The 27,724-nt window shown below is 50.1% G+C and overlaps 3 protein-coding genes across 13 annotated transcripts in view; 1 reads left to right on the forward strand and 2 right to left on the reverse strand.

The window, feature by feature from the left end:
* Positions 1–619: 619 nt before the first annotated feature.
* On the reverse strand, positions 620–8,559 carry SDHB (succinate dehydrogenase complex iron sulfur subunit B). The gene is made up of 8 exons (XM_083750320.1): positions 8,400–8,559; positions 7,490–7,638; positions 6,208–6,293; positions 4,629–4,765; positions 4,274–4,390; positions 2,717–2,818; positions 1,444–1,566; positions 620–869 (listed from the first exon to the last, which is right to left on the reverse strand). The coding sequence occupies exons 1-8, from the start codon at positions 8,514–8,516 to the stop codon at positions 792–794; spliced, it is 909 nt and encodes a 302-aa protein (XP_083606446.1). The 5' UTR covers positions 8,517–8,559; the 3' UTR covers positions 620–791.
* A 151-nt stretch (positions 8,560–8,710) lies between these two features.
* MFAP2 (microfibril associated protein 2) lies at positions 8,711–26,274 on the forward strand. 9 transcript variants are annotated; one of them, XM_083750357.1, is made up of 10 exons: positions 8,711–11,854; positions 12,201–14,752; positions 19,352–19,417; positions 20,347–20,424; positions 20,948–20,980; positions 21,151–21,240; positions 22,080–22,118; positions 24,096–24,183; positions 25,328–25,401; positions 25,665–26,274. In XM_083750357.1, the coding sequence occupies exons 3-10, from the start codon at positions 19,378–19,380 to the stop codon at positions 25,766–25,768; spliced, it is 546 nt and encodes a 181-aa protein (XP_083606483.1). In that variant the 5' UTR covers positions 8,711–11,854; positions 12,201–14,752; positions 19,352–19,377; the 3' UTR covers positions 25,769–26,274. The 9 variants fall into 9 exon arrangements, with proteins under 9 accessions (XP_083606483.1, XP_083606481.1, XP_083606482.1 ...); XM_083750355.1 differs by lacking the exon at positions 12,201–14,752 and having other exon boundaries at positions 8,793–8,888; XM_083750356.1 differs by lacking the exon at positions 12,201–14,752 and having other exon boundaries at positions 8,804–8,888; positions 20,350–20,424.
* CROCC (ciliary rootlet coiled-coil, rootletin) overlaps positions 26,275–27,724 on the reverse strand; it is a 71,866-nt gene continuing 70,416 nt past the window's right edge. For all 3 annotated transcript variants that reach the window (XM_083750046.1, XM_083750045.1, XM_083750047.1), the window contains 2 exons: positions 27,201–27,374; positions 26,275–27,100 (listed from right to left, as the gene is read on the reverse strand). In XM_083750046.1, the coding sequence (XP_083606172.1) occupies positions 27,014–27,100; positions 27,201–27,374 (261 nt within the window). In that variant the 3' untranslated portion in view covers positions 26,275–27,013. The remainder of the gene's footprint in view (positions 27,101–27,200; positions 27,375–27,724) is intronic.

Raw genomic sequence — 27,724 nt, forward strand, 5'->3', positions numbered from 1 at the left:
CCCATTGCCTGCCCCGCAATCTCCGGGGACAGAGGGGAAGGCCAGTTCAAACTGATTTGGATCGGCCAAACTGGCTTAAACCAGCACAAACCACCCTAGATCAGTTCAAACCAGCCTAGACCTGTTCAAACTGGCTTCGGCCGGCGCAAACCAGTCTTGACCGGTTCAAACGGCTTTGACCAGTTCAAACCAGCCTAGATTTGTTGCAACCAGTATGAGCTAGTTCCAACCAGTCTAGGCCACTTTAAATTGGTATGGGCAAGTTGGAACCTGCCTGGACCTTTTCCAACTGGTTTGGCGGGTTCCAACTGGCTTGGACTGTCAACATAGAGGAAGAACAGGAGCCCCAAAGGAAACAATATGGAAGCTTTAGGGGCAAGGATGGATTTGGGGCTCCAAGTTGTGGGGGAAGAGGCTGCCATAATAAAACACTTCTCATCGCTATGCTCACTCTCGCCCAACCTTCCTGTCCCCTTTGGGATCATTCTGTACAAACCCAACACGCCCCCCCCCCAAAAAAAGAAACCTTCAGTCCCATCCAGTCCGCAAGCAGGAGACAGAGGGAGGGGATCAGTCTTAGGACGCAAACAGGGTGGGGAGGAAGGTGAATTGAGAGAGAGAGATTTGCTAATGACTTTTATTAATCCTTGCAAGCTTTCATCGTACATGAATGCCCGTGGAGAAAACCCACACAAACCGGGCAGGGCCTGACACACCGCAAATATAAGTTAGCTAACTTCCGGCAAGGGGCAGGGTAAGTGGAGCTGAGAAGCAAAGGCCCTGAAGGGATGTCAGGCGCTGGCGGCCTTTTCCTTGTAGGTGGCCATCATCTTCTTGATCTCAGCAATCGCTTTTCCAGGGTTCAGCCCCTGAAACAAGAACAGGAAAGGTGGAGAAAGTCCTTCAACTGCTAGTGCAACCCCAATGCCACGTCCGACACAAGAAGACAACATCTGCACATCCAAGAGGCAAATGGAAATGTGGCAGCAGGTAGGGAGCTCCCTTCATCCCTTTGCACGATAACTGGCAGATGGGGAGAGACAAGAGCCCTCAAGGTGCTGCTGGAATATGATTCTCACCTGCAGAAGTCCATGACCACCAACCCTGCTGACTGGCATGATGGGGTTGCTGGGAGGGCAGCAACACCCCGAGTTCCCCATCCTGGCCGCCACCTGCCCCTGACCCACATGGACTGAGTCACCCATTTCCAAGAAAACACAGCAGAGCAGCCTGCATAAACAAGCCCAGAACAGCCGCACAGAGTCAGTACCTGCTGGACTCACAGGGAGCCAGAAGCATCCCAAAGTCCTTCTCAAAGTGTCCCAACAGCATTTGTGGCCAAGCCCCTGGGGGAAGGGGGAGAGAAACGACTGCAGGTTCTTTCCTCCCCTCCATTCCCCCAGTGTGGACTGTGCTGGCGGGGGGAGGGGGGAGAGCCCTCACCTTGGGGCAAGTCTTTGTGCAGTTCATGATGGTGTGGCAACGGTATAGGGAAAAGGGGTCCTGCAGCTGAGCTAGGCGCTCCTCTGTGTAATCGTCCCGGGAGTCAATCATCCAACGATAAGCCTGGAAGACAGGAAAAGAGGGTGCTGGGTGTGAATCCTTGCACAGAAGAGGGGCTTACATGCCCAGGGGTCTCCCTAAAGCTACTGCTGACATAAGGAGGGGAGGGTTTGCAGGCTCACGCCCACCAACATCTGCGTGGGGCTGGCTGCAGCCCCGCGCAACCTGTGTCAGCCCCAGGGCCAGCCAATCGGCTGGCTGCAAGGGCGGGGTTTGGGTCACTTAAGGTCGGCGCGGCCCGAGATCGCCCCTTTCCTTCCTCACCCCAGCTGCGGTTTCCCACCCATCCACCCTCTAGGTTTTCCCTCGGACTTTGCTATGAACCTCGGTTGGTTGCAGCAAGGAGTCTGGTAGGAATTTTTCCACTTGGCTAATTGGCATTCATTTAAAGCCATTTGGTTTTTTCGCCTACCTCGTAGCAAATCGTCACAACGCCTTTGGTTTGGCAGTTAGGCATTGGTAAGGGTATTATTATGCAGATGAGTTGGTGGGAAGGAGTGCCATCACCTCCCCCAAATATTTAAAGGTAGTCCGATAAAGGATTCCAGGGGCCTCGCCCGAAACCTATGGAGGCTAGGGCCTAAAGCGCGCCCCTGAGCGGTGACCCCTCGGTGAGTGCCTAGGGATGTGCATCTCAGGGGCTCCCCCTGCTGGTGTTAACCCTTTCCGGTTCTCATGCCGGATAGTCTGATAGGACCCATGCCTAAAGCCAATACCGCTCTTACCTGTAACCAATAAAGTTGTGGCCAATTTTGCCCATTAACCTAAAATTTTGGTGTCCTGTCTCTTTATTTATTCCAACTGGTGGGAGGCAGGAATTGCCAGGCAATGCCTGACACTCCTTCCCCCTCCCTCTGCCTTTCACCATGACACATTTTGCCCATTCAGCTGACTCCCTCTTCTCTTTCCAGGGTCTTCTGCACCCACCTGCTAGCCCACCAGAAACGCATCCCCTGGCTCCTGTCCATCACAGCCTCTCCCTCCTTCAACCTGAGAACCACTGAGCATCTCCCCGTACCTGGTCCTCCCTTCCCCTCATACCCCACTGATGATTGGCAGGAGTCTCCCTGCCCCACTGGCAAGATGGATTGAGTTCTGGGCTTCCCCACCCGGCTATTCCCTGGCAGCCAGTGGGCACTTCTGGTCTTGTTACCTGCATGAGCACAGCGGGGCCCAGGTACTTGTCTCCGTTCCACCAGTAGCTGGGGCAGCTGGTGCTGCAGCAGGCACAGAGAATGCATTCGTATAGCCCATCCTGGCAGAGAGCAAAAGAGGAGCCACAGAGTCAAAGGACTATTTAGCATCTGCCACGAGGGGAAATGAAGCACAGCCCCACCAGAGGAACACCTTGTGTGGGTCCCAATCCACCCAGACAACCTCCGATGAAGTGAACAAAAGCAAGGGAAAGGGACTTGGTGGGCTGCCACAATGCCAGTTTGTTCCCTAGCAAGTGTTTTTCAGGGGTGCGCTGCCTTGAAACACGGAAAGCTCCCTCCCAAACTGCAGTGGCAAGGAGCAGCCACTGACAGGGCCACTGAAATGTCACTTAGAGGTCTTCTGAAACCACCCAAGACGGGGCACCACTGTCACCACATCAAATGGCAAGTCTGTAAGTCAAGAATTGCGCATAGTGTGTGTGTGTGTGTGTGTGTGTGTGTTTGTCACAACTTGTGTGCAGCAACTGCAGCTCCTGTTTCGTTACATGTCCCTCCAGGAAAGGGAGAAGATGAATGGGATAGGCTCCAGGCTCTGCCATAATGGAACTGCCCTCCTCCCACCTGGCTCCAGACTGATGGACCTTTGAAGATGAGCCACCCTCGGTTTGCCCCAAAGGCTCTGTAAGACTCTTCAAGGGGAGGAAGGCCAGTGATCTGCTGAAGGAGGCCACTTGGGGGCCTGAAGCGGGAGAGGGGCTTCCACCTCTCCGCTAAGAACTGCACCGGTCTTTTAGCCAGGCTCGATGTGCAGACCCCTGCCCAATTGCCCCAGGCAACTCAGCTTTGCCTCCAAGTGACCAGGCAGGACTCCTTGAGAAAAGGAGGCCATTTTCATCTCCTAGACTATCTCAGCCTCAAAGCCCAGAGCAGCAGCAGGAGCAGCTGCCACTCTGCAAAATGAAGGATGCACAACTTCCTGGGCGGAAAAAGAGGCTGAGGTGGGGTGGGGCAGATTCATGGCTTGAAAGGGGGATTTAGACAAATTCACTGAGGAGGACAAGGGTTTTGATGGCTACGGTTATGCAGTACTTCCATTGCCAGAGGTAAGAAGCCTTCGTGTGCCAATTGCTGGGGAGCAAAGGGCCAGAGAGTGGTGTGTGCTCCTGTCCTGCTCGAAGATGCACCACAGGAAGAGAGGATATTGGGCAAGATGGGCCTGATCCTGCTTCAGGGCTCTTCTTAGGTGCCCATAAAAACTAGTGGCAGGGGCTTGGTGCACAATGGGTACAGTTCCTGGAGGCACTTCTTAAGCAGAGCTCTTGGGCAGCAGCAGGGACAAGAGAGGGCTTCCTCTGACAGTGGAGGAGCAGGATCCTGAAGTGGAGTAAGCCAGGCAGGCCTCTCAGTGATGGGGGTCTCAGGACAGGAAGGAGGGGTGACCCGGGGAGGTGAGACTGCAGCTGCCAATACTAGAGGCTGCCTCCCCGTGGGAAGAAGTTAAGACAGGCCAAAACACCAATGAAGCAGAATGAAAAGAAAAGAGGAGTAATGACCAGCTTCTCCCGATCTTCTATGGACTGGAGGTATTGCTCTTTGCCTTGCTTGGACTCGTCCTTCTTTTTCAAATACGGCTGGATGGCTTTGTACTGGGCATAGAAGTTGCTCAAGTCCTGGAATGGGAAAAGGCATTTATTGAGTGCAACAGACTCAAGAAGGGGCAAAAGCTGGGCCCAGTTGGACAGCCCCCTACATCTCAGAGCCCCTCACCCCTGTACAAGGGCAGGGGGCCATCTCAGAGACAAAAACTTGGCACCCCAATACATTCTGCTATATTTTCTTAGTTCTCCTGCTTCCAGAGAAATAACATTACCTTCTGCCAACTGGGCTACAAAGAAGGTGTGAACTTACTGGTACAAGATCCTTCACCACATACATGTGTGGGAGAGGGTATATTTTGGCGACCTTGCCAAGGTCGGTGTCAATCCTTGTGGTACAAGCCAAACTGTTGCCTCCACCAATGTTCATTGCACAAGAGCCACAGATGCCTAGAACAAGGAGAGGACAAGTCACAACAGGGCCGGCGGCTCATTGCCACCCGCCGTAGGAATACAGAAAGCTGCCTCACATCAAGTCAGGCCATGGGTTCATTGTCAGCACAACAGCAGGGGTCTCTCTCAGACTGACTGAGAGTTGCTGGGGACTGAACCTGGGACCTTATGCATGCAAAGCTGATGTTCTGCCACTGAACTAAGACGCTTCCCTGGTTCCTACTCAAAATCTCCACCTTCCTACATCTAAGATCCTCACATCAAAGCTGTTTTAATTTTTCAAAAGGAAGCATTGCTTCCCTTTCCACAAAGCCTCTTAAAAAGCAGTTAATCTTGTGGCAATTTGAAGAGATAGTGCAAACTCTTTCAGCATTTGTTTGCTTCTTGTTTTACAACAGGCCTAAGCGGAGAGAGTATGTTATTAAACAGGGCTATTTATAGCCACGTTATGTATGCCAATTACAGATCTAATTATAAACAACAGAGAACGCTTGTCCCAAAGAGCTTTGGGGTTATATCCAAAGCCTTTTTTCCTGGGCAGTCATGGGTCTGTCCCAGCATACTTTCCTCAACCTGATGCCTTCCATGAGTTTTATACCAGAGATTGCCAATCGGTGGTCCATGCACCCCAGGGGGTCCACATAACCCACCCAGGAGGTCGATGGCAGCATTCACATACAATAATTACCATAGAGATATCAACATTTTCAAAAGCCCATGGCTTTTGAATTGAAAACCACTGTTTTTGACTACAGCTACTATCATCAGCCTCGGTCATGGCCATCAGAGGGTCAGAGGATGCTGAAGCTGATAGGAGTTAGTCCTACTCAGAGTAGCCCCATGAAAATTAAACATAGTAAAACGTAGCTGGATTCAACCATTAATCTTTTGGTGAGCCAGTGTGGTGTAGTGGTTAAGAGCGGTAGTCTTGCAATCTGAGGAACCGGGTTCGTGTCTCCGCTCCTCCACATGCAGCTGCTGGGTGACTTTGGGCCAGTCACACTTCTCTGAAGTCTCTCAGCCCCACTCACCTCACAGAGTGTTTGTTGTGGGGGAGGAAGGGAAAGGAGAATGTTAGCTGCTTTGAGACTCCTTAGCGTAGTGATAAAGCAGGATATCAAATCCAAACTGTTCTTCTTCTTCTTTTTAAGCAATTCTGATTCCTAAGTCTGGTTAGACGGGCTTTAACCATCTCAACCTCAAAACTTGCAAAAGCTGCCATGTGTTGATTTTAGAATTTGGCCTCTTCACAAGGTTTTAGCAGATGATGGAGAGAGGTGGCTCTCTCCCATTTAGGCCAACCTAAATCAAGTTGCTCAAATGCTCTGACAGCAGAAAGGCTGTGATGTGAACAGGTTGGAGGTGGGCCTTGCCTTGACCATCGTTCACCTGAGCCCACCTGGGCTTCTCAGAAGACAGCAAACAAGGCACAAGTTTACCTTCTCTGCAAGACCTGCGGAAGGTCAGGGTGGAGTCCATTTCATTCTTAATCTTGATCAGGGCATCAAGAACCATCGGTCCACATCTAGAAAGAGAAATACCAAGTTCTCTGCTCATCTCTAAGTCCACTGCTCTCCTTCTTTATATGGGCCCCCCACTACACACTCTCCACAGTGAGTTCTTAAAGCAAAGGAAATGGGTTAAAACAGAAGAAAGATGTCACTGCATTACCACAGCAAGGTCACAACCTGTCCAAGCCACCAAATATGATGCCAGGTCACTTGCTAGCAGCAGTAATTCACATGTTTTTGAAAAGCAGGAAGTGGCTGCTCTGAAGCAAAGTCCAGCTGGAGGCAAGCTACATTTCTGTGTGCTAAGTTGGCCTGACTTAACGTGTGGCCCTGCTGAAGGTGCCTGCTACAATTTTCCCATGCTCTGATGAATGCCTCCATCTTGGGTTGCCAAACTGAAGGCACCTTCATCTTTGTGCCTCAACACCTGATACCAACGCCCTTTGCTTGCTGCCACTGATTGCACTGTTATAATTGCTATACAGCCCTCCCCTCCCTCAATGGATCGCCTTGTTGGTCAAAGAAATAAACGAAAATGGAGGAAAGACCAGGCAGTAGAAAGCAAGGCTGCCTTTTCTTTATTGGCCATTCCGTTTGCAAACAGAGTCCCTCCCCGCTACCCTGCCTTGTGAGAGAGGTGAGAAGCCCCAACCTCAGAAAGTATTCACCCCCCTTTTACAGAAAGACCACCCCAAAACATCACAGATACATGACAAGTCTGTCAATCGAGATGGCTGACAATACCTGATAATTGCCCTTCCTGGCCCGGCCTGAAATGGTGGATACCTTGACACCAGAATCTATTGTAAAGGACCTTTTTCTTTTATACATGGATATTGGCTCTTTTGACAAGTCCACTTCCTCAGGAAGAATTTCCTGCTATGTGACTGGAGAGGGTCTCTGGGGCTGACCACAAGCTAAACTTGGCCTTGGACTTGTTCTGTGTTTTCGTTTCATTCTCATGATTTAGAGATGGATGCCATTTTATTTGAAGGCAAAAAGAGATATTTGGGATTATGCATTTATGTATGTATACTCCTGGCTGTGTGTGTATTGTATAACATGTTATAATTGTTACATAACATATAAATTGTTGTGTAACATGTTATAATTGTATAACGTGATGCACAGGAGCACCCAAGTGTGGGCAACATCCCTTGGCGGAGGGCAGAGGGGTCTTGTCCAGCCCCTTCTTCAAAGCACTACTCACTTGTTCAGATCAACTTCATATGTCTGCATACGAGGTTTCTCCCCGGGGTTGTCTGGGTTCCACCGATATATTGCAAACTTCTTAATGCGGGTGGCTGTCTGTGTGTCAGGAGCGGCGGCGGCAGCTGCTGCGTGTGCCCTGCGGCAAACCTGTACACCAAGGAAGAAGGAAAGGAGACCCGAGACCTGAGCAAGAGGCATGCACAGCTGGGCAAACAGTTCCATCTCTGAGACAAGTATGCGCTTGGGGCCAGCCAGAGTTTACTACCATCAACATTATGTCTCTTTTGCACTACAGGTGGGGGGACTTGGACTGAGGGTGCCTCGCTTGAAGCAATGCAGACACAGTTGGTAGGGGCCCCTTGCCCTCCTCCATTGCCTGGCAGACTACGGCTGCTGCTCTCTCCTTCCCGTTGCTGCAGCTGCCCATAGCATTTGGTGGTGGGTGCTTCCCCCCCATTTGAGAGTGGAGACATAGGAGCCAACTCCTAGGGGCCAAGGGCCCTTCACTCCCTCCCCCCAAGTCGATGAACACTGCCATTCAATGCCCCCTCCAAATCAGCCTCTGCCCCTCCAGCCCCTCGCCGCTGCAAGCAGAGTCCGCCCCTCCGGCTACAGAGGTCAGGAATGAAGATGGGGAGCGGGGCGGCCGCATAGCTGTCAACTTTTCCCTTTTCTTGCAAGGAATCCTATTCGGAATAAGGGAATTTCCCTTAAAAGAAGGGAAACGTTGACAGCTATGGGCTCCAGGGTCGGACCCAGCCGCCCAGGCAGCCACGTTCCTCGGAGCCAGGACGGCGGAGTACAGGACTGGCCGGCACCTTCCCCCTCTTCCTCACTGAGGACTAGCCGCCTCCCGAGGCCAACCGCTGCGGAGCCCCTCCCCTCCCGGACACTCCGGTCTCGCTCACCTGCAGCAACCGCAGCGCCCCCGCCGGGCCTCGCCGAAAGGACAAGGACGCGCCCGCCGCCCGCTCAGCCGCCAACGCCGCCGCCGCCACCGCCACGGTCACCGAGGCCGCTGCCATCTTGCGCCCTCTGAGCGGATCACCCTGACAGCTGCTTCCGGAAGGGGAGGGACCGCAAGGCCCGCTTCCGGTCTGCGGACATATTGAGAGAGGCGACGGGGAAGGCGCCTGGTTGGGAGGGGCCGTGGGTACGCAAGCACGTAGGTGCGCGCGGGAGGAGGCGGTCCCGCGGCATTCGGAGCGCCTGACGCTTTAGACGTCGGCCGTAGTGGGACTAATGTGGCCGCCATGTTGAGGGTGGCGGGAAGAGGAGAACCTAGACACAAGAAAGCTCAAGAGCTGAATTACTCCTGACTGCGGCTATGGACAAGACCTCCCCTTGCTCCCGGGTTAAGGGGCTCGTGCGTGCGCGCTCCCTGCCCCTGCTCAAAGGTTGCCGTGGCCGGCTTGGGTGGGTGTCGGGGGGTCCCAGGGAGGGTCGCGGAGCTCCGAGGATCGGGTGTCGCGATGGTCGCCTGGTGGGTGCGCCACGTGCTACGATCACGTGTAAATGGGTGGACACGCGTTCAGCAGGGAAAAGGCTGCTGCAATTCTCCCGACCCGCCTTCCAGAGTCCTTCCAGCAACGGGTAGCCTCCCCACAGTGGAGGCAGAGCAGAGCCATCGCGGCTTGTAGCTGTTGGATGTCCTCTTCCCCAGAAATTTGTCTAATCCTCTTATAGAATCGCAGAGTGGTCATCTGGTCCAAAACCCTGCAGTTAGGGTTGCGACCTTTGTTCTGGCAAAACACAGAGGTACCTCGGGTTAAGAACTTAATTCGTTCTGGAGGTCCGTTCTTAACCTGAAACTGTTCTTAACCTGAAGCACCACTTTAGCTAATGGGGCCTCCTGCTGCTGCCGCGCCGCCAGAGCACGATTTCTGTTCTCATCCTGAAGCAAAGTTCTTAACCCGAGGTACAGTGGTACCTCAAGATGCGAACGGGATCCGAACAGAACGCAAGATCCTTTTGACCGTCTGCGCATGTGCGAGCGGCAAAACCCGGAAGTAACGTGCTCCGTTACTGTACTATTTCTGGGTTAGCGGAGGCTGTAAGCTGAAGCGTATGTAACCCAAGGTTCCACCATATAGGACAGGATAGCGGCGTGTTTTTCTTTTTCCACCTGGTGCTGAAATGTCTTCAGAGCAATCCATTGCAGTCTATATTGCAGCCTAACCAGATGACCCCTCTGACATTTATCACACACACATAATTTTGTAAATCTGTGCTTTGCTATCTGGAGCTGGAATGCACGACCTTTTCCACACATATGCAGTCCTCTGCAACAATGCATGCAGGAGGCAGAAGCATATTCTGATGAGGGGATGAGCTTTGTTCCACATTCCACATAAATTTCTGAATGACGGGTGTGGAAGGGCAAGCCTTGTGAGGAGCTACCCCAGCCCTCCTCCTCTCTCAAATATGCAGAACGGAGGCTTCTGGGCTACACTGACACAGGAAGACTTCTTGTTGGAGCCTCGGAAGGTGTTGTTATCTGAGGGACAGGGCCTGGTGCTCCCAGGTGGATGGCCACTTTAACCCATGTCAAAGCTGCAGGGGACTGGAAAGGACAACCTCAAAGACTTGCCCTGCTTTGCTCCACCTTGGGACCAGATGAGAAGAGGGAATGAGGAGAAAAAAGGAAAGGAAAGAAGTGAGAGGGAGTGGGAGCTGCCGCAGGGCAGAAATAGGGAAAATACAGGACAAACTGTGTCCTGTATTGAATCATTTTACATTGAAAAAAGGGACAATCTTGTATTCTACAGGGTGGGTGGCAACCCTACCTGCAATGCAGCAATCACAGCTCAATAATGACCACACAGAGATTTTACTTTCTTGGGCTCCATGATCACTGCAGATGGTGACAGCAGTCACGAAATTAAAAGACGCCTGCTTCTTGGGAGAAAAGCATTGACAAACCTAGACAGTATCTTAAAAAGCAGAGACATCACCTTGCCAACAAAGGTCCGTATACTTAAAGCTATGGTTTTCCCAGTAGTGATGTATGGAAGTGAGAGCTGGACCATAAAGAAGGCTGATTGCCGAAGAATTGATGCTTTTGAATTTTGGTGCTGTGGGAGACTCTTGAGAGTCCCATGGACTGCAAGAAGATCAAATCTATCCATTCTGAAGGAAATCAGCCCTGAGTGCTCACTGGAAGGACAGATCCTGAAGCTGAGACTCCAATACTTTGGCCACCTCATGAGAAGAGAAGACTCACTGGAAAAGACCCTGATGTTGGGAAAGATGGAGGGCACAAGGAGAAGGGGACGACAGAGGACGAGATGGTTGGACAGCGTTCTCGAAGCTACCAGCATGAGTTTGACCAAACTGCAGGAGGCAGTGGAAGACAGGAGTGCCTGGCGTGCTCTGGCCCAGGGAGTCACGAAGAGTCGGACATGACTAAACAACTAAACAACAACAAATGGTTTCTTGGAAGAAGCTATGTAAAAAAGATATGAAATTCACTGCCTGTTACTCTTTAAATGAAAACTATTTAAAAATGATGGAATCATAGAATCTTAGAGTTCAAAAGTACCCAAGGGTTATCTAGCCCAACCCCCTGTAATGCAGGAATCTCAGCGAAAGCATCCATGACAGATGGCCATTCAACCTTTGTTTGAAAGCCTCCAAGGAAGGAGAGTCCATCACCTCTCGTGGGAGTCTGTTTCAATGCTGAACAGCTCTTACTGTCATTCCCCCCCCCCCCCCAATGTTTAGTTGGAATCTTCTTTCTTGCAACTTGAAGCCATTGGTTCGGGTCCTACCCTCCAGAACAGGAGAAAACAAGCATGCCCCCTCCTCCAAGTGACAGCCCTTAAGATATTTGAAGATTGCTATCATATCTCCTCTCAGTCTCCTCTTTTCCAAGCTAAACATACCCAGCTCCTTCAAGCGCTCCTCATAAGGCTTAGTTTCCAGACTCTTGATCATTCTAGTTGCCCACCTTTGCACACGTTCCAGCTTGTCAACATCCTTCTTAAATTGTGGTGCCCAGAATTGGACACAGTATTGCAAGTGTGGTCTGATTAAGGCAGAATAGAGTAGTACTATTACTTTCCTTGATCTGGACGCTATACAGTGGTACCTCTCGTTGCGCACAGGATCCGTTCCGGAGGCCCTTTCGCAACATGAAAAGAATGCAACCTGAAGCACCATATCTGCACAGGTGCGCGGCACGATTTGGCGCTTGTGCACATGTGCAAAGTGCGATTTAGCGCTTCTGCGCATGCATGAGCAGCAAAACCCGGAAGTAACCCTTTCCGGTACTTCCGGGTCGCTGCAGGACGTAACCTGAAAGAACGTAACATGAAGCAAACATAACATGAGGTATGACTGTACTTCTGTTGATGCAGTTGTTGTGTATTGAGTCAAAGGATTTTATATCTGTATTATTATTGTCTGTATTGCATTAGGGTAAAGTAACTGCCTTTTGGTTCCAGAGGGTACAGCTACTATTGGTTCATTTAAGCTGCTGTATTTGGATCCTCTGTCTTATTGGTTTCCTCCAAAAGGCAGGACTGTGATTGCCTGATATTGTTCCCTCCAAAATGTATCCTTTCTAGCTTGTTCCCTGTCCCTATAAATGTAGCTCTCCCCTCCTCAAGTCTCAGTCTTGTTTGCTTTAATAAAGAAGTGTTACTAGAGAACTGTCTCCAGCATATTATGTCAAGTGAGCTGAAATCACAAACCCCACGTCACAACAGCAGTATTTAACGTCAAATAACACTGACAGAAGTGTCATTCTTTCACATGTGGCGGGCATGTAAAAGGCTAAAGGCTTTGGGGAAATGATTTATAACGAAATGAAGAAGCTGTTCAAGACGGCTACTCCCAAAAGACCTAAAGCTTTTCTTATAGGGATAACAGGTATAGACATTCTGAAGAAGACAACCAAACTATTTATACATGTGACAACAGCAGCTAGAATATTGTATGCACAGAAATGGAAAGAAGAGAAGGTTCCAGTGAAGGAACAGTGGCTTTTAAAAGGACTGTGTGGAAATGTCAAAGTTGAGAACAAAATTAAGTCAGCAAAATGATGAACTTTTTATAGAAGAGTGGAAGCCTTTTTAGACAATTCGGATTATTCCTACCAAGTGTAGAACCTTGTATTTGTTCCTATTGAGATTCATTTTAGTTAGCTTTGGTCCTGTTCTCCAATCTGTTAAGGTCCTATTGAATCCCAGTTGGGTCTTCTGTTTGGAGTCATCTGCAAACTGGATGAGCACCCCTTCAGTTCTTTCTCCCAAGTAAAGATGCTGAACAGCACCAGGCCTGGGACAGAACCCTGTGGCACCCCACTTGGCGCTGCCCCCCCCCGCAGGACCAGTGCTCTTTGGGTTCTGTCAGTCAGCTCCAAATCGACCCAACATTGACATTGCCTGCCCTACCTTTTACCAGTTTCTCAAGAAGGCTTTGTAGAAAGCCTTGATGAAATCAAGACGTTTTACATCCCCAGCTTCCCCCTGATCCACCAAGCTTGCGACTCTTATCAAAAACAGAAGTAAGTTTGATCTGGCATAACTTGTTCTTTAGAAGCCCATGCTTGCTCTAGCGACCACAGTATACTTTTCTAAGTCCTCACAGACCAATTGTTTAATTATCTGTTGTAAGACCTTTGCTGGTATCAAAGTCAGCCTGTCTGATTTGTAGTTCCCCGGGTCCATTTCCCTCCCCTTCTGAAGACTGGGACATTTGAATGCCTCCAATCTGCAGAGACCTCACCTGTTGTTGTTCTTCCCTGCTTCTTCTCTCTGGTTTTAATTAAGTGGGATGGGGTTGAAATGTGTGGAAAACCCTCCGCCTTTAAAGCAAGGTAGCATTAGGACCCAGGGGAGAAGCTGCAGATTTCTTTCCCCCTCTCTTGAAAGTGGGCAAAAGAGATCCAGTCTCTGGGAGGATAGCAGGGGGAGTGAGAGGAAAAGAGACATTCAGACCAGTAAGTCATTCCTGTGTGTCTCTGTGCATGCACAGAGGTTTTGTGCCATTTTTGGATGTTCCTCTTTAGAGCTCACCACCAGTAGGCAGGAGTGGTGGGCAAAATGTACAGGGACCGTTTTGCCTTCAGTCAGGATCACGACCCTCAAAACTAAAGCAAATGGCAGTGAAGGAGTAAGGGGGTGGGGTGGGAATCATTCGTGTTTTTCGGAAAGGCAGGTTTATTTTTCTTGTTTCAACTGCAGCTTTTGATCCAGAGCGAAGGCGGCTTTGAGGGGTCCTAGGTTAACTTTTGTCTAAATACCAAATTGCATGTTGGCGTTGTTTTAAGGGAATTTCCAATGGAAGGGGAAACTTTTGAAGGATGAAGAAAATGTAGTGAGATTAAGGACGATATGTGTGCTCTATTCATTGTAAATGCAACAGCTCAGTGAGTGAGTTGGCCCCTGGCAGATGTTGAGTGCCCCCTCCTTTCCATTTCCTGATGTCTGGAATTTTGGCTGGGGGCAGAGAGGAGGGGGATTGTATTTCTTGGAAAGTCACTGTGAAAGCCCTTGTAAGTAAGCTTTTTTTTGGGGGGGGGTACAAGACATTGTGGGTCGATTTTGGAGGTCCAAAATCCTTGCGATATCCGTGTTGGTGGTGGAGGAGGGGGGGTTCCCTTTTGTTCTCTGCTCCCTCTCCTGGCCTTTGGAGGAGGGGGCTTTTTCTAGAAGGTGGGTTTTCCTGAGGCATTCTTTCCTTTGCAGGAGCTCACTGATTGTTCCCAGATGTGCCTTGCAAAAAACATCTGGTTTCCCTAAAAGTGTTACCCTCCCACATCTTGGGCATTGAGGAGGGCCTCCCCCCCCCATTTCAGCATTTTCTGCCAAAAGCATCAGTGTAGTGGGGGCCTTCCAGGAGGGAGGGAGGGAGAGTGGGAGCAGGGTTGCCTTGCCTGGCTAGAGGGGGACGGTGGGGGAGGTTCTTTGATGTGGAGGAGGGAGGACTCAACTACCACATCTTGCTCGATTGCCCCTGGTGAACTTGCTTCACATCTCTGCCCATGCGCAAAGGGCTTTCTCCCCCCCCCCACCATGTAATTGGAGCCAGCCCGACCTACAAGCCAAATTTAATACATCTATTTAAACCAATTGCTGAGAGGGAGGCCCTACAGTCACTGTGTGCTTAATTATCTTCTCGGAGTGTGTGGGGTGTTTGGGTTGGGGGGGACACCGTTGTGCTCCTCCTGGAATAGTTTGGCCACCTTTGGTCCCTACCCTGAGCTCTGCAGCCAGAAACTGACAACGGAACAGCATCAACTGCCCAGCTAAACCAGGTGAGGGTAGCCGATGGATCTCAAACCCTCGGGCAAGTTAGGGTCTTCTCCTGCCTGTGAAGACAGACGAGACCAAGAGTGGGTCCAATGGTCAAGTGGCTTCAGCCTGTGCTGTAGAAAAAAGCGAGGAGCAGATGGGGCTCATCAACCTGAGAAGGTAGCTCACCAAGAAGGAAATGCTGATCCTAAACTTTTGTGGGTTCATTTACCTCTTGTTACGTTCCTGCAGTTGTTTACAGTTTGCCTAATTCCTATGACAGGGACGCGGGTGGCGCTGTGGGTTAAACCATAGAGCCTAGGACTTGTCAATCAGAAGGTCGGCGGTTCAAATCCCCGCAACGGGGTGAGCTCCCGTTGCCCGTTCCTTGCTCTTGCCAACCTAGCAGTTCGAAAGGAAAGGCATTTGACAATGTGTCCAGGCACTTTATGAAAAGAAATTTGGAAAATATGGATATGGGAGATAATTTTCTAAATGGAATTAAGGCTATATACTCGGAACAACATACCAAATTGATAATTAATAACACCTTGATGGAAAAAATTGAGATAACGAAAGGGACAAGGCAGGGGTGTCCACTATCGCCGTTGTTATTTATAACAATATTGGAGGTCCTGCTTAAGAAAATAGAAACAACAAAAGAGATAAAAGGTATTAGGATTGGTTCTAAAGAGTATAAGTATAAGGCTTTTGCGGACGATGTGGTATTGACACTGGAACAACCAATGTCCACTGCAGTGGAAGCACTGAATAAGATAGAAGAATACGGGTATTTGGCTGGTTTCAAACTTAATAAAACCTAGCAGTTTGAAAGTACGTCAAAGTGCAAGTAGATAAATAGGTACCACTCCAGCAGGAAGGTAAATGGAAACTACTCTGGTTCACCAGAAGCAGCTTAGTCATGCTGGCCACATGACTTGGAAGCTGTACGCCGGCTCCCTCGGCCAATAAAGCGAGATGAGCGCCGCAACCCCAGAGTCGGCCACGACTGGACCTAATGGTCAGGGGTCCCTTTAACTTTACCTTTAATTCCTATGACAAGGGGAGCAATCATGTTTTAAGCTGGCTGCACTGGAGATGCCCAGCCGAAGGACAAAGCAGCTCTCTCCCTCCTGAACTGTGCAAACAGGCATGGCGAGAGAGGGGGCGGGGGATTTTGCCGCTGTTGGAGATGGATTCAGAATCCCAGCGTGGAAGAGGTCCTGCTGGCAGCCTACTGCAGCATCCCCCCCCCCCCGACTCTTAAATGACTTTTGCAGAGGCGGGGGAAAGCATTCCAGGAAACTTTCCTCAACTACGAGGCGGGTTCCAGGCCAGACCTCTTTGTTCAGAGCACCTGGGCATCTATTTCAGTATCTGGCAAGGAGCTTTGCACCTCTTTCCTTTCCTCTTCCCGCTCCTGCAGTGTTGGGCAACGATGCATGGAGAAATCGAAGCAATTAAAAATAAAAAGGGCACCGCATTGCTGGAAAGTGGTCAGGTTGTGTTTCTTTCATCAGAACATTTCCTGGCAGCACCTCCCCTCTTAATTGGTGTTTTTGGTCTTTTGTGACCTCCAGGCTTGAAGCCTTGCACCGCCTTCTACAGACATAAAAAGGGTTACAGGGAGTCCATATTTAGGCTCCCTGCTCATTGTACTCACAGCCTGCAAAATTATGGAGGGAACAACACTGACAAAACAAGGATGGTGAACAGCCACGTTAATGGAGATCCTGTTCTTTTGGTCTCGTGACGGACAGGTATTCAGATGCTGAGGGTCTTGGAGACAGAACTACCGTATTTTTAGCTCCATAAGATGCACTTTTTTCTTCCTAAAAAGTAAGGGGAAATGTCTGTGCGTCTTATGGAGCGAATGCGTGGTCCCTGGAGCTGAATTGCCCAGGGGCAAAAAGCAGATCATGCTTTTTTTTGAAAGAGGGAAGTGGGTGTTGAAACAAAGCCGCTGATCGTTTGCCGATCGGGGAGAGAGATAAGGGACGCTAGAGATAAAGGAGGCTGTTGTGTGCAAAAACGTGGTTACAAAGCACGGATCCACATGGATCGTCAGGATTTTTGCATTGGGTTACCCCAAATTCACTATCAGATCACATAGCATGTCCATGGCTACAGCCTGCACCAAAAAAATCACGCACCCACTGTTGCGTGGGGCCGCAATGGCGCAAAAACATGGTTGCAAAGCACAGATCCACATGGATCCTCAGGATTTTTGCATTGGGTCACCCCAAATTCACCATCGGATCACATGTCTGTGGCCACAGCATGAACCACAAAAATCATACATCCACTGTTTCGTTCAGAGTATTTTTTTTCCTTGTTTTCCTCCTTTAAAAACTAGGTGTGTCTTATGGAGCAAAAAATATGGTATCTATTTCAACCGCCTATGGGGTGCAATTCCTTAGGCATCTCTTGCAGGGGCTGCATGCAAAACCATACCCTCCAAGTGTCCTGGTTTTCCAGGGACACTCCCAGAATTACGAAAGCCCTCCCGGGTTCTGATTTCATCCCGGGATGTCCCGGCTGCTGGAGAGTTGGTAAGGAGAAGAGGGGCAGGAAGAAAAAGGGAACGAAGCGAAGCAGAGTGCAAGGAGTCCTGATCTTTTTATTTTTTTAAAATGTTGTTTTGTGTTTCTGCGTCTAACCTTGTCCCTTTCTAAACATTTATTTATTATGCGTGTGTCTTTCGTTTTGTAAATCTACTGAGGAATAAAATGAAATTGGAACATGCCCATCTGCTCTGCAGGGGAGGGAAAACATTGTGGTGGGGGGTTTCGAGGAAGGTCAGTTTTGGGGAGTGAGAAATGTCCCTACAGTGGTACCTCAGGTTAGGAACTTAATTTGTTCCAGAGGTCCGTTCTTAACCAGAAACTGTTCTTAACCTGAAGCACCACTTTAGCTAATGGGGCCTCCCACTGCTGCCACACCGCCGCTGCGCGATTTCTGTTCTCATCCTGAAGCAAAGTTCTTAACCTGAGGTAATATTTCTGGGTTAGTGGAGTCTGTAACCTGAAGCGTATGTAACCTGAAGCGTATGTAACCCGAGGCACCACTGTATTTTCATCTGAGGAGTGTTGGAGGGTATGCAAGACCTGAGTCATCTTTCAGCCCAAATGTAGTTTATCTGAATGAATTTGCCATGGCCCTCAGGGTGACAGCAGTGAGCAATCATTCTTTGACGAAGACGTTGTGAAGGGTTCTCAGCAGTTAAAAGGGGGGGGGGCAACCAGGGGCAGCCATCCTGCGGGTTCTGTGCAGCTCTTGACTTCGTTCCGAAAGCTCTGTGCAAGCACTCAGTTTTGACTTCTGGAATGAGCCATTTAACCATCAGAGGAGGAGGAGAAGGGGTGACCCCTCCCACCTTTGGCTTCTTCCACAGTTAACATGTGTCTTCCCCCTGACTCCCCACAACGCACACTAAGGAATGCAGCCCTCAGGCGGAAAACCGCTTGCCTGCCCCAGCTTTTGGCGAGAGCTCTTGGTTTTGTGTTGCTTGTTAAAAGTACAATGTTCAGTCAACAGAACATTTGGCAGGTGCCCCCATTCCAGTTTTCCTCTCCCCGCCAGGGTACCGCAAACCACATCTGGCTATGCGCTGCTGATGGAAATTGCAGCGTCCCCAAATGAAACCAACAATAACAACTGGGCTCAGCTGAGCCCACACATTTGACTTTCTTTGTGCCTAAATCCTTCCCAGAGGTTTCCCGGGTCTCCAGTGCCATTTGGGGACAGATTTATTGGTTCTGCAGAAGGGCACAAGATCAACAGGGCCTTTGCAAAGTCTGCAGAACTTTTTGAGAGCTTGTTTTGAGGGAGGGGCGGGGGGTGGCCTTCTGCTTTCGAATCCCAGCAGAAGCTGAAGGCAGGAGGTGGAGGAGGTGTATGCAGACACTGCTAGGCCCGCAGAGGCCATGCCTGGTAGGATCCAGGGAGTCTCTTGGGAGTGGAAAGGAATCTCCATCTCTCTTTCAGACAGAAGACAACCCAGATCTCCTCTAAGGTGTGTTTTTCTGCACAGTTGCCATGTGGTTAGTTGGCATGCCAATAAAATTAATGCAAAAGGGCGGCTGTATGAAACATAAGAAAAGGTAAAGGGACCCCTGACCATTAGGTTCAGTCGTGACCGACTCTGGGGTTGCGGCGCTCATCTTGCTTTATTGGCCGAGGGAGCCGGCGTACAGCTTCCGGGTCATGTGGCCAGCATGACTGAGCCGCTTCTGGCAAACCAGAGCAGCGCATGGAAACACCGTTTACCTTCCCGCCAGAGCGGTACCTATTTATCTACTTGCACTTTGACATGCTTTCGAACTGCTAGGTTGGCAGGAGCAGGGACCGAGCAACGGGAGCTCACCCCGTCACGGGGATTCGAACCGCCGACCTTCTGATCAGCAAGCCCTAGGCTCTGTGGTTTAACCCACAGCGCCACCCACGTCCCGTATGAAACATATTGCAGTACAAAATGGCATTAAAACATAAATATGGGCACACTTTCCATAAGGATAGATGTGAACAGCCAACACAAATGTCAAATGAATGGCTGTACTTTAGCCCAAGCTGTGCTGCTCAGCCCTTTCCCCATCCTGACCCTACAAGTGCTTCTTCCCCAGCCCAGCAGGACTGCCCCAGACTGAGAATGAGGAGGACACTGAATCTCTTCCTCCTGTGCCTGCCAGGTGAGTGGAACAGCGCATTTCAAAACAATGGAGCAAAGTAATGGAAGCAATCTGATCCAGGGCTCTGCCTCTAGAACCTCTCTTAATTTGCTGCCCTGGTGTGACCGGAAAGTTTGGTGAATGGTCACAGAAATCGGACAGTGAGAAATATTTGAACATACATGCCTTACAGGCCTTCAAAGTAGGCCCCGTCTGATACAATGCACCGTTGACAACGTTCGTAGAACTGTTGGAAACTTCTGGAGAAGCCCTCTTTTCGTATTGCTTTCAATTCCTTCGTCACGGCAGCTTGGATGTTTGAAATGTTGGGAGATCTGTTCCCTTTCAGTGCAGATTTCAGTTTTGGAAAAAGAAAGAAATCTGGTGGGGCCAGATTGAGAGACCATGGAGGGTGGGACAACTCAGTAACCTCAGTAACGATTTCTCGCGGAATATGCAATTATTCCGCCATCATTTGGACGGACAAATGCCGATCCCACCTCAATAACTCACAAACTCTGTTGACATTTGCCACCGTTCAGCTCGCCGACGGTCTGCCAGACCTAGGGTCATCTTTGATGGTTTGATTTCTGTGACAATTCACTGAACTTTCCGGTCACACCTTGTATTAAAAAATGATCATCAAGAGCTTTGGGGGGGCAGGTGTCGTTTGTGTGTGTGTCCGTCCATTTGTCCAGCGAGAGAAACATTTCGGGGAATGAATGTGGCTCAGGGGTGGAGAATCTTCGCATGCAGAAGATGGGCTGCACTGGTGTGGTTTTTCCATTTTGCCCTTTGGGGAGCCAAGCTTGGCTCTCGCTGTAGAGTGCTTGGGGCAGGCAGACGTTTCCTTCTGGATTCTCGCAGTATGCAACTGCAGCCCCTAGACTGCACCCATGGTCTGGTGGTGATGGGGAGACCCAGCTGAGCCCCTGCCTCTTTCTATCCAGCAGCACTCCTGGCTCAAGGACAGTACGACATCGAGGACCCGGCCTACCATGACACACCTTATGTGCCTTACGAAATAGGTGAGTGCATTGCAGCCTGGCGGAAACTCCCCACTTCCTGTCTCATGCCATTCAAATCAAGGACACTAGAATGTGACACTAGGCTGTGCATACCTTAGAACTCTCTCCCTCTGGGGAGCAGCCAAAGGTTGCAAACCCCAGGATCTCCCAGCCACAATGTGGGGAAATGCTATCGCCTCTGCCCCCTGCTCCTCAACCTCCTGCCAGCCTCAGTGGAATTAAACTGTGCATCTTTGGTGTTATGTACTGAAGTTCTCACCCTGGGCCAGCAGGGGGATACTGTAGATAGTTTTCACTCAGGTCCACATATGCAAATAAGGGATTGAAAGCGACGTTCAGTGATTGGATAGTTACAGAAAGTTGTTACTGTTGCTTTGTAGTTGAGCTCTATATAAGCAGGTTGGCTGAACCCTTCAGTTCAGTTCTGTTCTAGCTGTGAATAAACAAGAGCTGTTGGAAGAATTGCTGTGTCGTCTGATATGTTCACCCACAACCTAACATTTTCCTTCCTTCTCTTTTTTAGACAGCCAAGATTATTACGATTATGCTGGTAATGGTGAGTCAACTTTTCCCTCTGCTCTGGGGGAGTTTGGGGGAAGGGAAGAACTTATTTCCACCACGATCCTCCACAAAAGTGTGTCTTGAGCCTTAGACTTTGGGGTGGAAATGGGAGAGCCAGGCTGGCTGAAGCTGAACCTCCCCCCTCTCCCTCCCCACTTTCCACAGCAGACATTGCTCCACAGACCCCGGAGGAGCAATACCAGTACCAATCCCAACAGCAGAACCAGCAGGAAGTCATCCCTGCGCCAACCCAAGGTAAGCCCACCTTCGTTTGGTAGGGAGGTGTCGTGCAAGGGGCATTGCACCACAACCGCCAGAAGGAGAAGCGAGGGGAACAATGCGGGGAATCAGGGCCAGATTAAGACCTTCAGAGGCCCTAAGCACTTAAAAGATCTTGGTGCCCTTATATATATCCTATTCAAAACATAAACCATAAAATCGAATTTTTAGTTTTCAAAACGAAATGGAACATGCACTAAGATGGAAAATGTTTATTTTTGCATACTCCCACTGTGTGTGTGTGTGTGTGTGTGTATCCTACTATTAGCAAAGTCTTTGATCAGATCCTCAAAACCAATCTTACGTAACACATCTGCTTCTACAATTAGTAGAGAACAGCCATCCAGCCTGCCTTGTCGCATATTTGTTCTGAAGATAAATATACATCAGCTGAGAAAACGAACGCTCAGCTGAGCAATGGGTGACCACTGATGTTAAAAATCTGGCCATGGAAAATTTCTGTGGTCCCCCCCCCCTCACTGGTGATGCCCTAAGCATGGGCTTATTTTGCCTAACGGTTAATCCAGCCCGGTGAGGGGGGGGGACGACACTTGTCCCCTGTTGCTGAGAGCTGTGCAAAAAATGTCAGACTCCTCCTCTTCTGGAAGGTCCAAACTGACCTGCTTCAGTTATAGAGATTTTAACTATTGAGATATCCCTGGCTGGCTGTGCTGTGGCTTTCATATTCTGATGTAAATAAGGGCAAGCCAGAGGCCTATCCCTGTTTGCACCCATGCTTGCAATGAAGACTATCAAGAGCCCTGAAGTTGGATCTGTAACCCTAATTCTCTTTCCCCCTACCTACCCTGTTCTAGATGTTCCCGAGACAGAGCCCACTGAACCAGGCCCCCTCGGTAAGTAAGCATGCTGTAAAAATTAGAGTTGCTTGTGTCAGGAGCTCGTCCTACAATCGACTGGCAAGTTCTCTCCCTCCTGGTCGATCGTTCGGGATCTTCAAGAGCTTTCTTCAGCCCGAACATCACAGTAACCGATGCCAACAGACACTGGCACACTTAGGGATTCGCAGAGTCTGCGCAGTTCGCGTGAGAGACCTCAGCAACTCAGCATTTTGGCTAATCTACTTTATTTACATATAAACACACACGGAGCACTGCAACATGGCTCCCTCTCTCTCTAGCATCAGACAGCAAAGAGAATGAACAAAGGACTATAGTCCCACTTCACGGAACACAGTAGCACAAATATTCTGTCTCCGTCCCTTCCCACTCTGTGGAGTCAAAACATATACCGTCATGTGATAGACAACAATCCCATGACTGCAATCATGGAGCAGGAATTCTAACAGCTTGGTGGAATTTAAATCAGCTTCCCAGCTGAAACATTCATGTTCCCATTCTTATTTGTAACCATGATACTGTGCTTTCTTAACGAGAAGGGGATTATGATCAAACCCTCCCGATTTTCCAGGGACAGTCCTGGAATTACAAAAGCCACCCCAGCTTCCACTTTGATCCCAGAATGTCCCTATTTTCCCTGCCTGTGCTGCAGCTGCTGCCGAGAGCAGGGAGGGAGATGAGCTTTGTTCTAAACAGTGGCGGCAGCTGGCCGGGTTTTGTGTTTTTGTTCTTATAAACCAGCCTGGAAATTCATAGAATCATAGAATCATAGAGTTGGAAGAGACCACAAGGGCCATTGAGTCCAACCCCCTGCCAAGCAGGAAACACCATCAGAGCACTCCTGACATATGGTTGTCAAGCCTCTGCTTAAAGACCTCCAAAGAAGGAGACTCCACCACACTCCTTGGCAGCAAATTCCACTGTCGAACAGCTCTTACTGTCAGGAAGTTCTTCCTAATGTTTAGGTGGAATCTTCTTTCTTGTAGTTTGGATCCATTGCTCCGTGTCCGCTTCTCTGGAGCAGCAGAAAACAAACTTTCTCCCTCCTCTATGTGACATCCTTTTATATATTTGAACATGGTTATCATATCACCCCTTAACCTCCTCTTCTCCAGGCTAAACATGCCCAGCTCCCTTAGCCGTCCCTCATAAGGCATCGTTTCCAGGCCTTTGACCATTTTGGTTGCCCTCCTCTGGACACGTTCCAGTTTGTCAGTGTCCTTCTTGAACTGTGGTGCCCAGAACTGGACACAGTACTCCAGGTGAGGTCTGACCAGAGCAGAATACAGTGGCACTATTACTTCCCTTGATCTAGATGCTATACTCCTATTGATGCAGCCCAGAATTGCATTGGCTTTTTTAGCTGCCGCGTCACACTGTTGGCTCATGTCAAGTTTGTGGTCAACCAAGACTCCTAGATCCTTTTCACATGTACTGCTCTCAAGCCAGGTGTCACCCATCTTGTATTTGTGCCTCTCATTTTTTTTTGCCCAAGTGCAATACTTTACATTTCTCCCTGTTAAAATTCATCTTGTTTGTTTTGGCCCAGTTCTCTAATTCCTTTGAATGAAAGTCAGTATAGGAATGATTCTAGATAGAAACGCTTGCCTCTTAAGCGTTGGTGAATGAAAGCAGCCTATTGCATCGCTGAGCTCAGCATTGACCCCAGTGCCATGACTTGATGCTTCGGCCTGTAGACTCTGGCACAGCCTTTCTCAACCTGTGGGTCCCCAGATGTTGTTGAAGTACAACTCCCATTACTCCTAGCTAGCAACACCAGAACTCAGGGATGATGGGAGTTGTAGTCCAACAACATCTGGGGACCCACAGGTTGAGAACCGCTGCCTGCGGGCTGGTGTCATCCAAAACAACCTCTGCCCCTGAGGCTGTACAGAAGAAATCGCCCCACCCCAAAGCTCAGGGGGTCACTGCACTTGTAGTAACTCTCCCCATCCCCTTCTTCTCCATTCCCAGACTGCCAGGAGGAGCAGTATCCCTGCACCAGACTCTACTCTGTCCACAAGCCTTGCAAACAGTGCCTGAATGAAATCTGCTTTTACAGGTGAGCAGCTACTGGAGGGAGGTCACTATCTGGCTTAGGGAGAGTCCTTCACCCAAGGACCCACAGAGGATGGGGACAAATCTAAAGAGGGTGTTGACTTGTGCCTCCGCCAGGCATGGAAAGCGCCTCTGCTGCTCTTTCAAGGCTCGCAGGAGTAGATGGAGGCCCCTCCAAACATCTGGATGGGCCACAGTTGGTTGCCTTCTCTGCAGAGATTTGAGCAGAGCTGGGTGATATCTGGTTTCCAACATCGCTATATATCGCCAGCTAGGGACATGGGTGGCGCTGTGGTCTAAACCACTGAGCCTCTTGGGCTTGCCAATCAGAAGGTTGGCGGTTCGAATCCCCGTGACCAAGTGAGCTCTCATTGCTCTGTACCACCTCCTGCCAACCTAGCAGTTTAAAGCACGCCACTGCAAGTAGATAAATAGGTACCACTGCGGTGGGAAGGTAAACGGCATTTCTGTGTGCTCTGACTTCCGTCACAGTGTCCCATTGTGCCAGAAGCGGTTTAGTCCCGCTGGCCACTGACCCAGAAAGCTGCCTGTGGACAAACGCCGGCTTCCTTGGCCTAAAAGCGAGATGAGCGCCACAACCCCATAGTTGCCTTTGAGTGGACTTAACCGTCCAGGGGTCCTTTCCGTTTATCACCAGTTAAACATCGCAATATACCAATATATATCATGATGTTTGAAATAAGGATGGAGCTAGGCAGTCACTGGCTGGCTTCACAGTTTTCCCCACATTGTGATTCTTTCATAGCACACATACACACACCAGGTCAAAAATGATAAAACCTATATTAGATTAGAGGGTGATTTCTAGGGCATCTGGTGTGTTCTGTTCTGTGCTACGAGATACTGATCCCCACTCCAAATGCCTGCCAAGGCGGAGCATTGAGAAGCCTTGTACCAATGCTTAATTTCTGAATGCCATAAATCAACTTCACCACTTAACAGCCAGCGTTTCCTCTTTTAATGGGCTTTGTGCACAAGTCAGTGTCACAGGAGGATCTTGAACCCTGGAGGGTGTTCACTAATATTTTGGGCAGGAAAGGTTCTAGTGCAGAAACGGCCACGGAGGGGGGAGGCCCAACAGCAGGCCCGCGACGTTCTCTTCACCCCCTCGCACAATCTCTCCCTAGCCTCCGCCGCGTTTACGTGATCAATAAGGAGATCTGCATCCGCACTATCTGTGCCCATGAAGAGCTGCTCAGAGGTAAGCTGGCCTGAATGCACCACCCCCCCCATGCGTTGCCTCAGAAAACCCAGCAGATGAAGCAGTCCTGGGACTGTAGCCATGGGGGCAGACATGGGCTGCGAGGGGCATAAGTGAGTAGCAGCTTTCCAAAGAGGGCATCTAGCCCCGATAAGATGGATCTCCGCCTCCTTATGAGGCCCCCGAGGGAAACCTCTAGGCCCAAGGCTGCCTCCTCGAGGGGCTTGAGGAGACCTCTGTTTGCTCCCCGCTTCCCCCTGCAGCTGACCTTTGCCGGGACAAGTTCTCCAAGTGTGGCGTCATGGCAACCAGCGGCCTCTGCCAGAGCGTGGCCACTTCCTGCGTCAGAAGCTGTGGCGGCTGCTGAGCTGGAGCTGGGCGAGAGGGGAGGCCTTTCTGCACCATGGACGCCGCCACAGGAGCCCACCCCCAGAGGAGGAGGGAGAGTGACTCAGCCGCAAGACCGCCTCTCCTGGCTGGCGTTTTGCTCCTTCTGCTTTGCCTCGCAGAAAGTCACTGGTGCTATTTGAGGCGGGGGGGGGGGGCAAGGGCAGAGTCCCACCTTGTGCACATTCATAGTCTAGTGTGTTTAATTTTCATTACTTTTTTTAATTAAAAAACGGTGCTAGAGGGAAAGCAGCTCAACCCGTGATTCACGGGCTCTGCAGGGGCCGGTGGGATATTAAAAACCACTAGGAGGGCCAAGGGGCTATTAAGACCCCCATTTCCATTTCCCCACCACCATGAAGTGCAACCAAAGGTCAGGGTGCAGCTGTTTTTACTTCCCCCATAGCTGTACACCTACTTTTTGTATGATTCCCCCTCCCTACTTTTCTACAAAACGTTTAAATAAATAAAACAAACCCCAAAGTATTACAATTTCTTTCCTCCAAGAACCAACCAAGTGTGAGAAGAGGAGGTTTTTATTCTTGTCCACATTTATTCATAATAACAAACACCACCAGAAATATAAAAATATAAGTTTCTACGTTCGTTGATTAACTGTTACACAAAGAACCAAAGAAAGAGAAATATATACATACACAATTAGTGTGAGCATTTTGGTAAAAAACAACCACCACCAACACCACCTTGGTCACATTTAAGAAAGGGAGGAAACATCAGCCTAGACGGATTGACATGTGTCTCCTCTCAGGCCCCTCTCCCTCCAGGGCTTTGCCTGCACCCTCATGAGCCCCACAGCTGCCCATGGGGCAGGGGGAAGAATAGCGCTGTTTCAAAATAAACTCTGTGACAAAATGCATCTCTTTGCAATGGTGAGCTGAAGGGAGGAGTTTCAGATGCAGTCCGAATAGGCGTCCATTAAAATAAAAAGAGCGGCTTGTGGCCAACATTAGTCCTATTCAGAGTAGACCCACTGGAATGAATGAACTTCAGCCTATTAATCTGAATCGGTCAGATCTGAGCAAATGGCCAAGGAAAAAAGAAACCCTGCCATTTGTCTTTTACACAAATCAATGGAGAGGTTTGCAGATCCCAGGAGCAGGCTGGCCAAATGATGGTTAGCTTGTTTAGTAGTAAGAAGGTGGGACACAGGCCTCTACCCCACCCCCCTAAGTGGGCTGTTCGCGGGGCGGGGGGCATGTCCAACCTAGGGTGCCGAGAGGATGGATGCTGGGGTGAACTTGGCTTGGCCCTTCCGTACCTCCTGGTGCAGCTGCTCCTTCAAGGTGGAGATCTGTGGGAGAGGCAGGAAGCAGGGGTCATTTGGGTCCTCCTGTGGTCATAGCCCCCCCCGCCCCCCCCGGACTGCCACAGAGGCGGGGAAAGAAGCCCACCTGCTCCTCAAGGCCCTTGACCCGCTGCCGGTGGGCCCTCTCCCGGGCATCCAAGGTGTGTTCTGCCTGGAGCTGAGAGCTGCGCAGCCGTTCGGCCTCCAACTGCAGGTCCTGCCGGTGTCGGGTCGAGGAGTCCACCCTGGTCTGGGCCTGCTCCAACTCTGCCACCTGTGCCTGGGCAAGGAGAGAGTGGAGGGAAACCTCGCCAGGGGGCCCAGTGCCTTCTCGAGCCTCATGGTTGCTGCGGCACCCAGCCGCCTCCCCAGCAAATCTCTCAGAATTCAATAGTTGCAACCACCTCTGCTTTCAACTTGATAGCCAAGTTTCTAGTCTTTAAGACTGGAGATAAGCCTCAGAAGCATGTGCAGCGCCTACTGATCTCCTGCCAGCCTAGGCAAAGGCCCATTGGGGATGGGTGGTCAGTGTTGGGCAGAGCTCCTTTTGCCCCTCCGTGATTGAACCAGAGAAGCGAGGCAAAAATGGGCTATGCTGAATCCTTTAGCTCCTTGTGGGGTTGGCAACAC

The sequence above is a fragment of the Podarcis gaigeae genome (genome assembly GCF_964106915.1).
Source record: "Podarcis gaigeae genome assembly, chromosome: 8".
NCBI lineage: Eukaryota > Metazoa > Chordata > Lepidosauria > Squamata > Lacertidae > Podarcis > Podarcis gaigeae.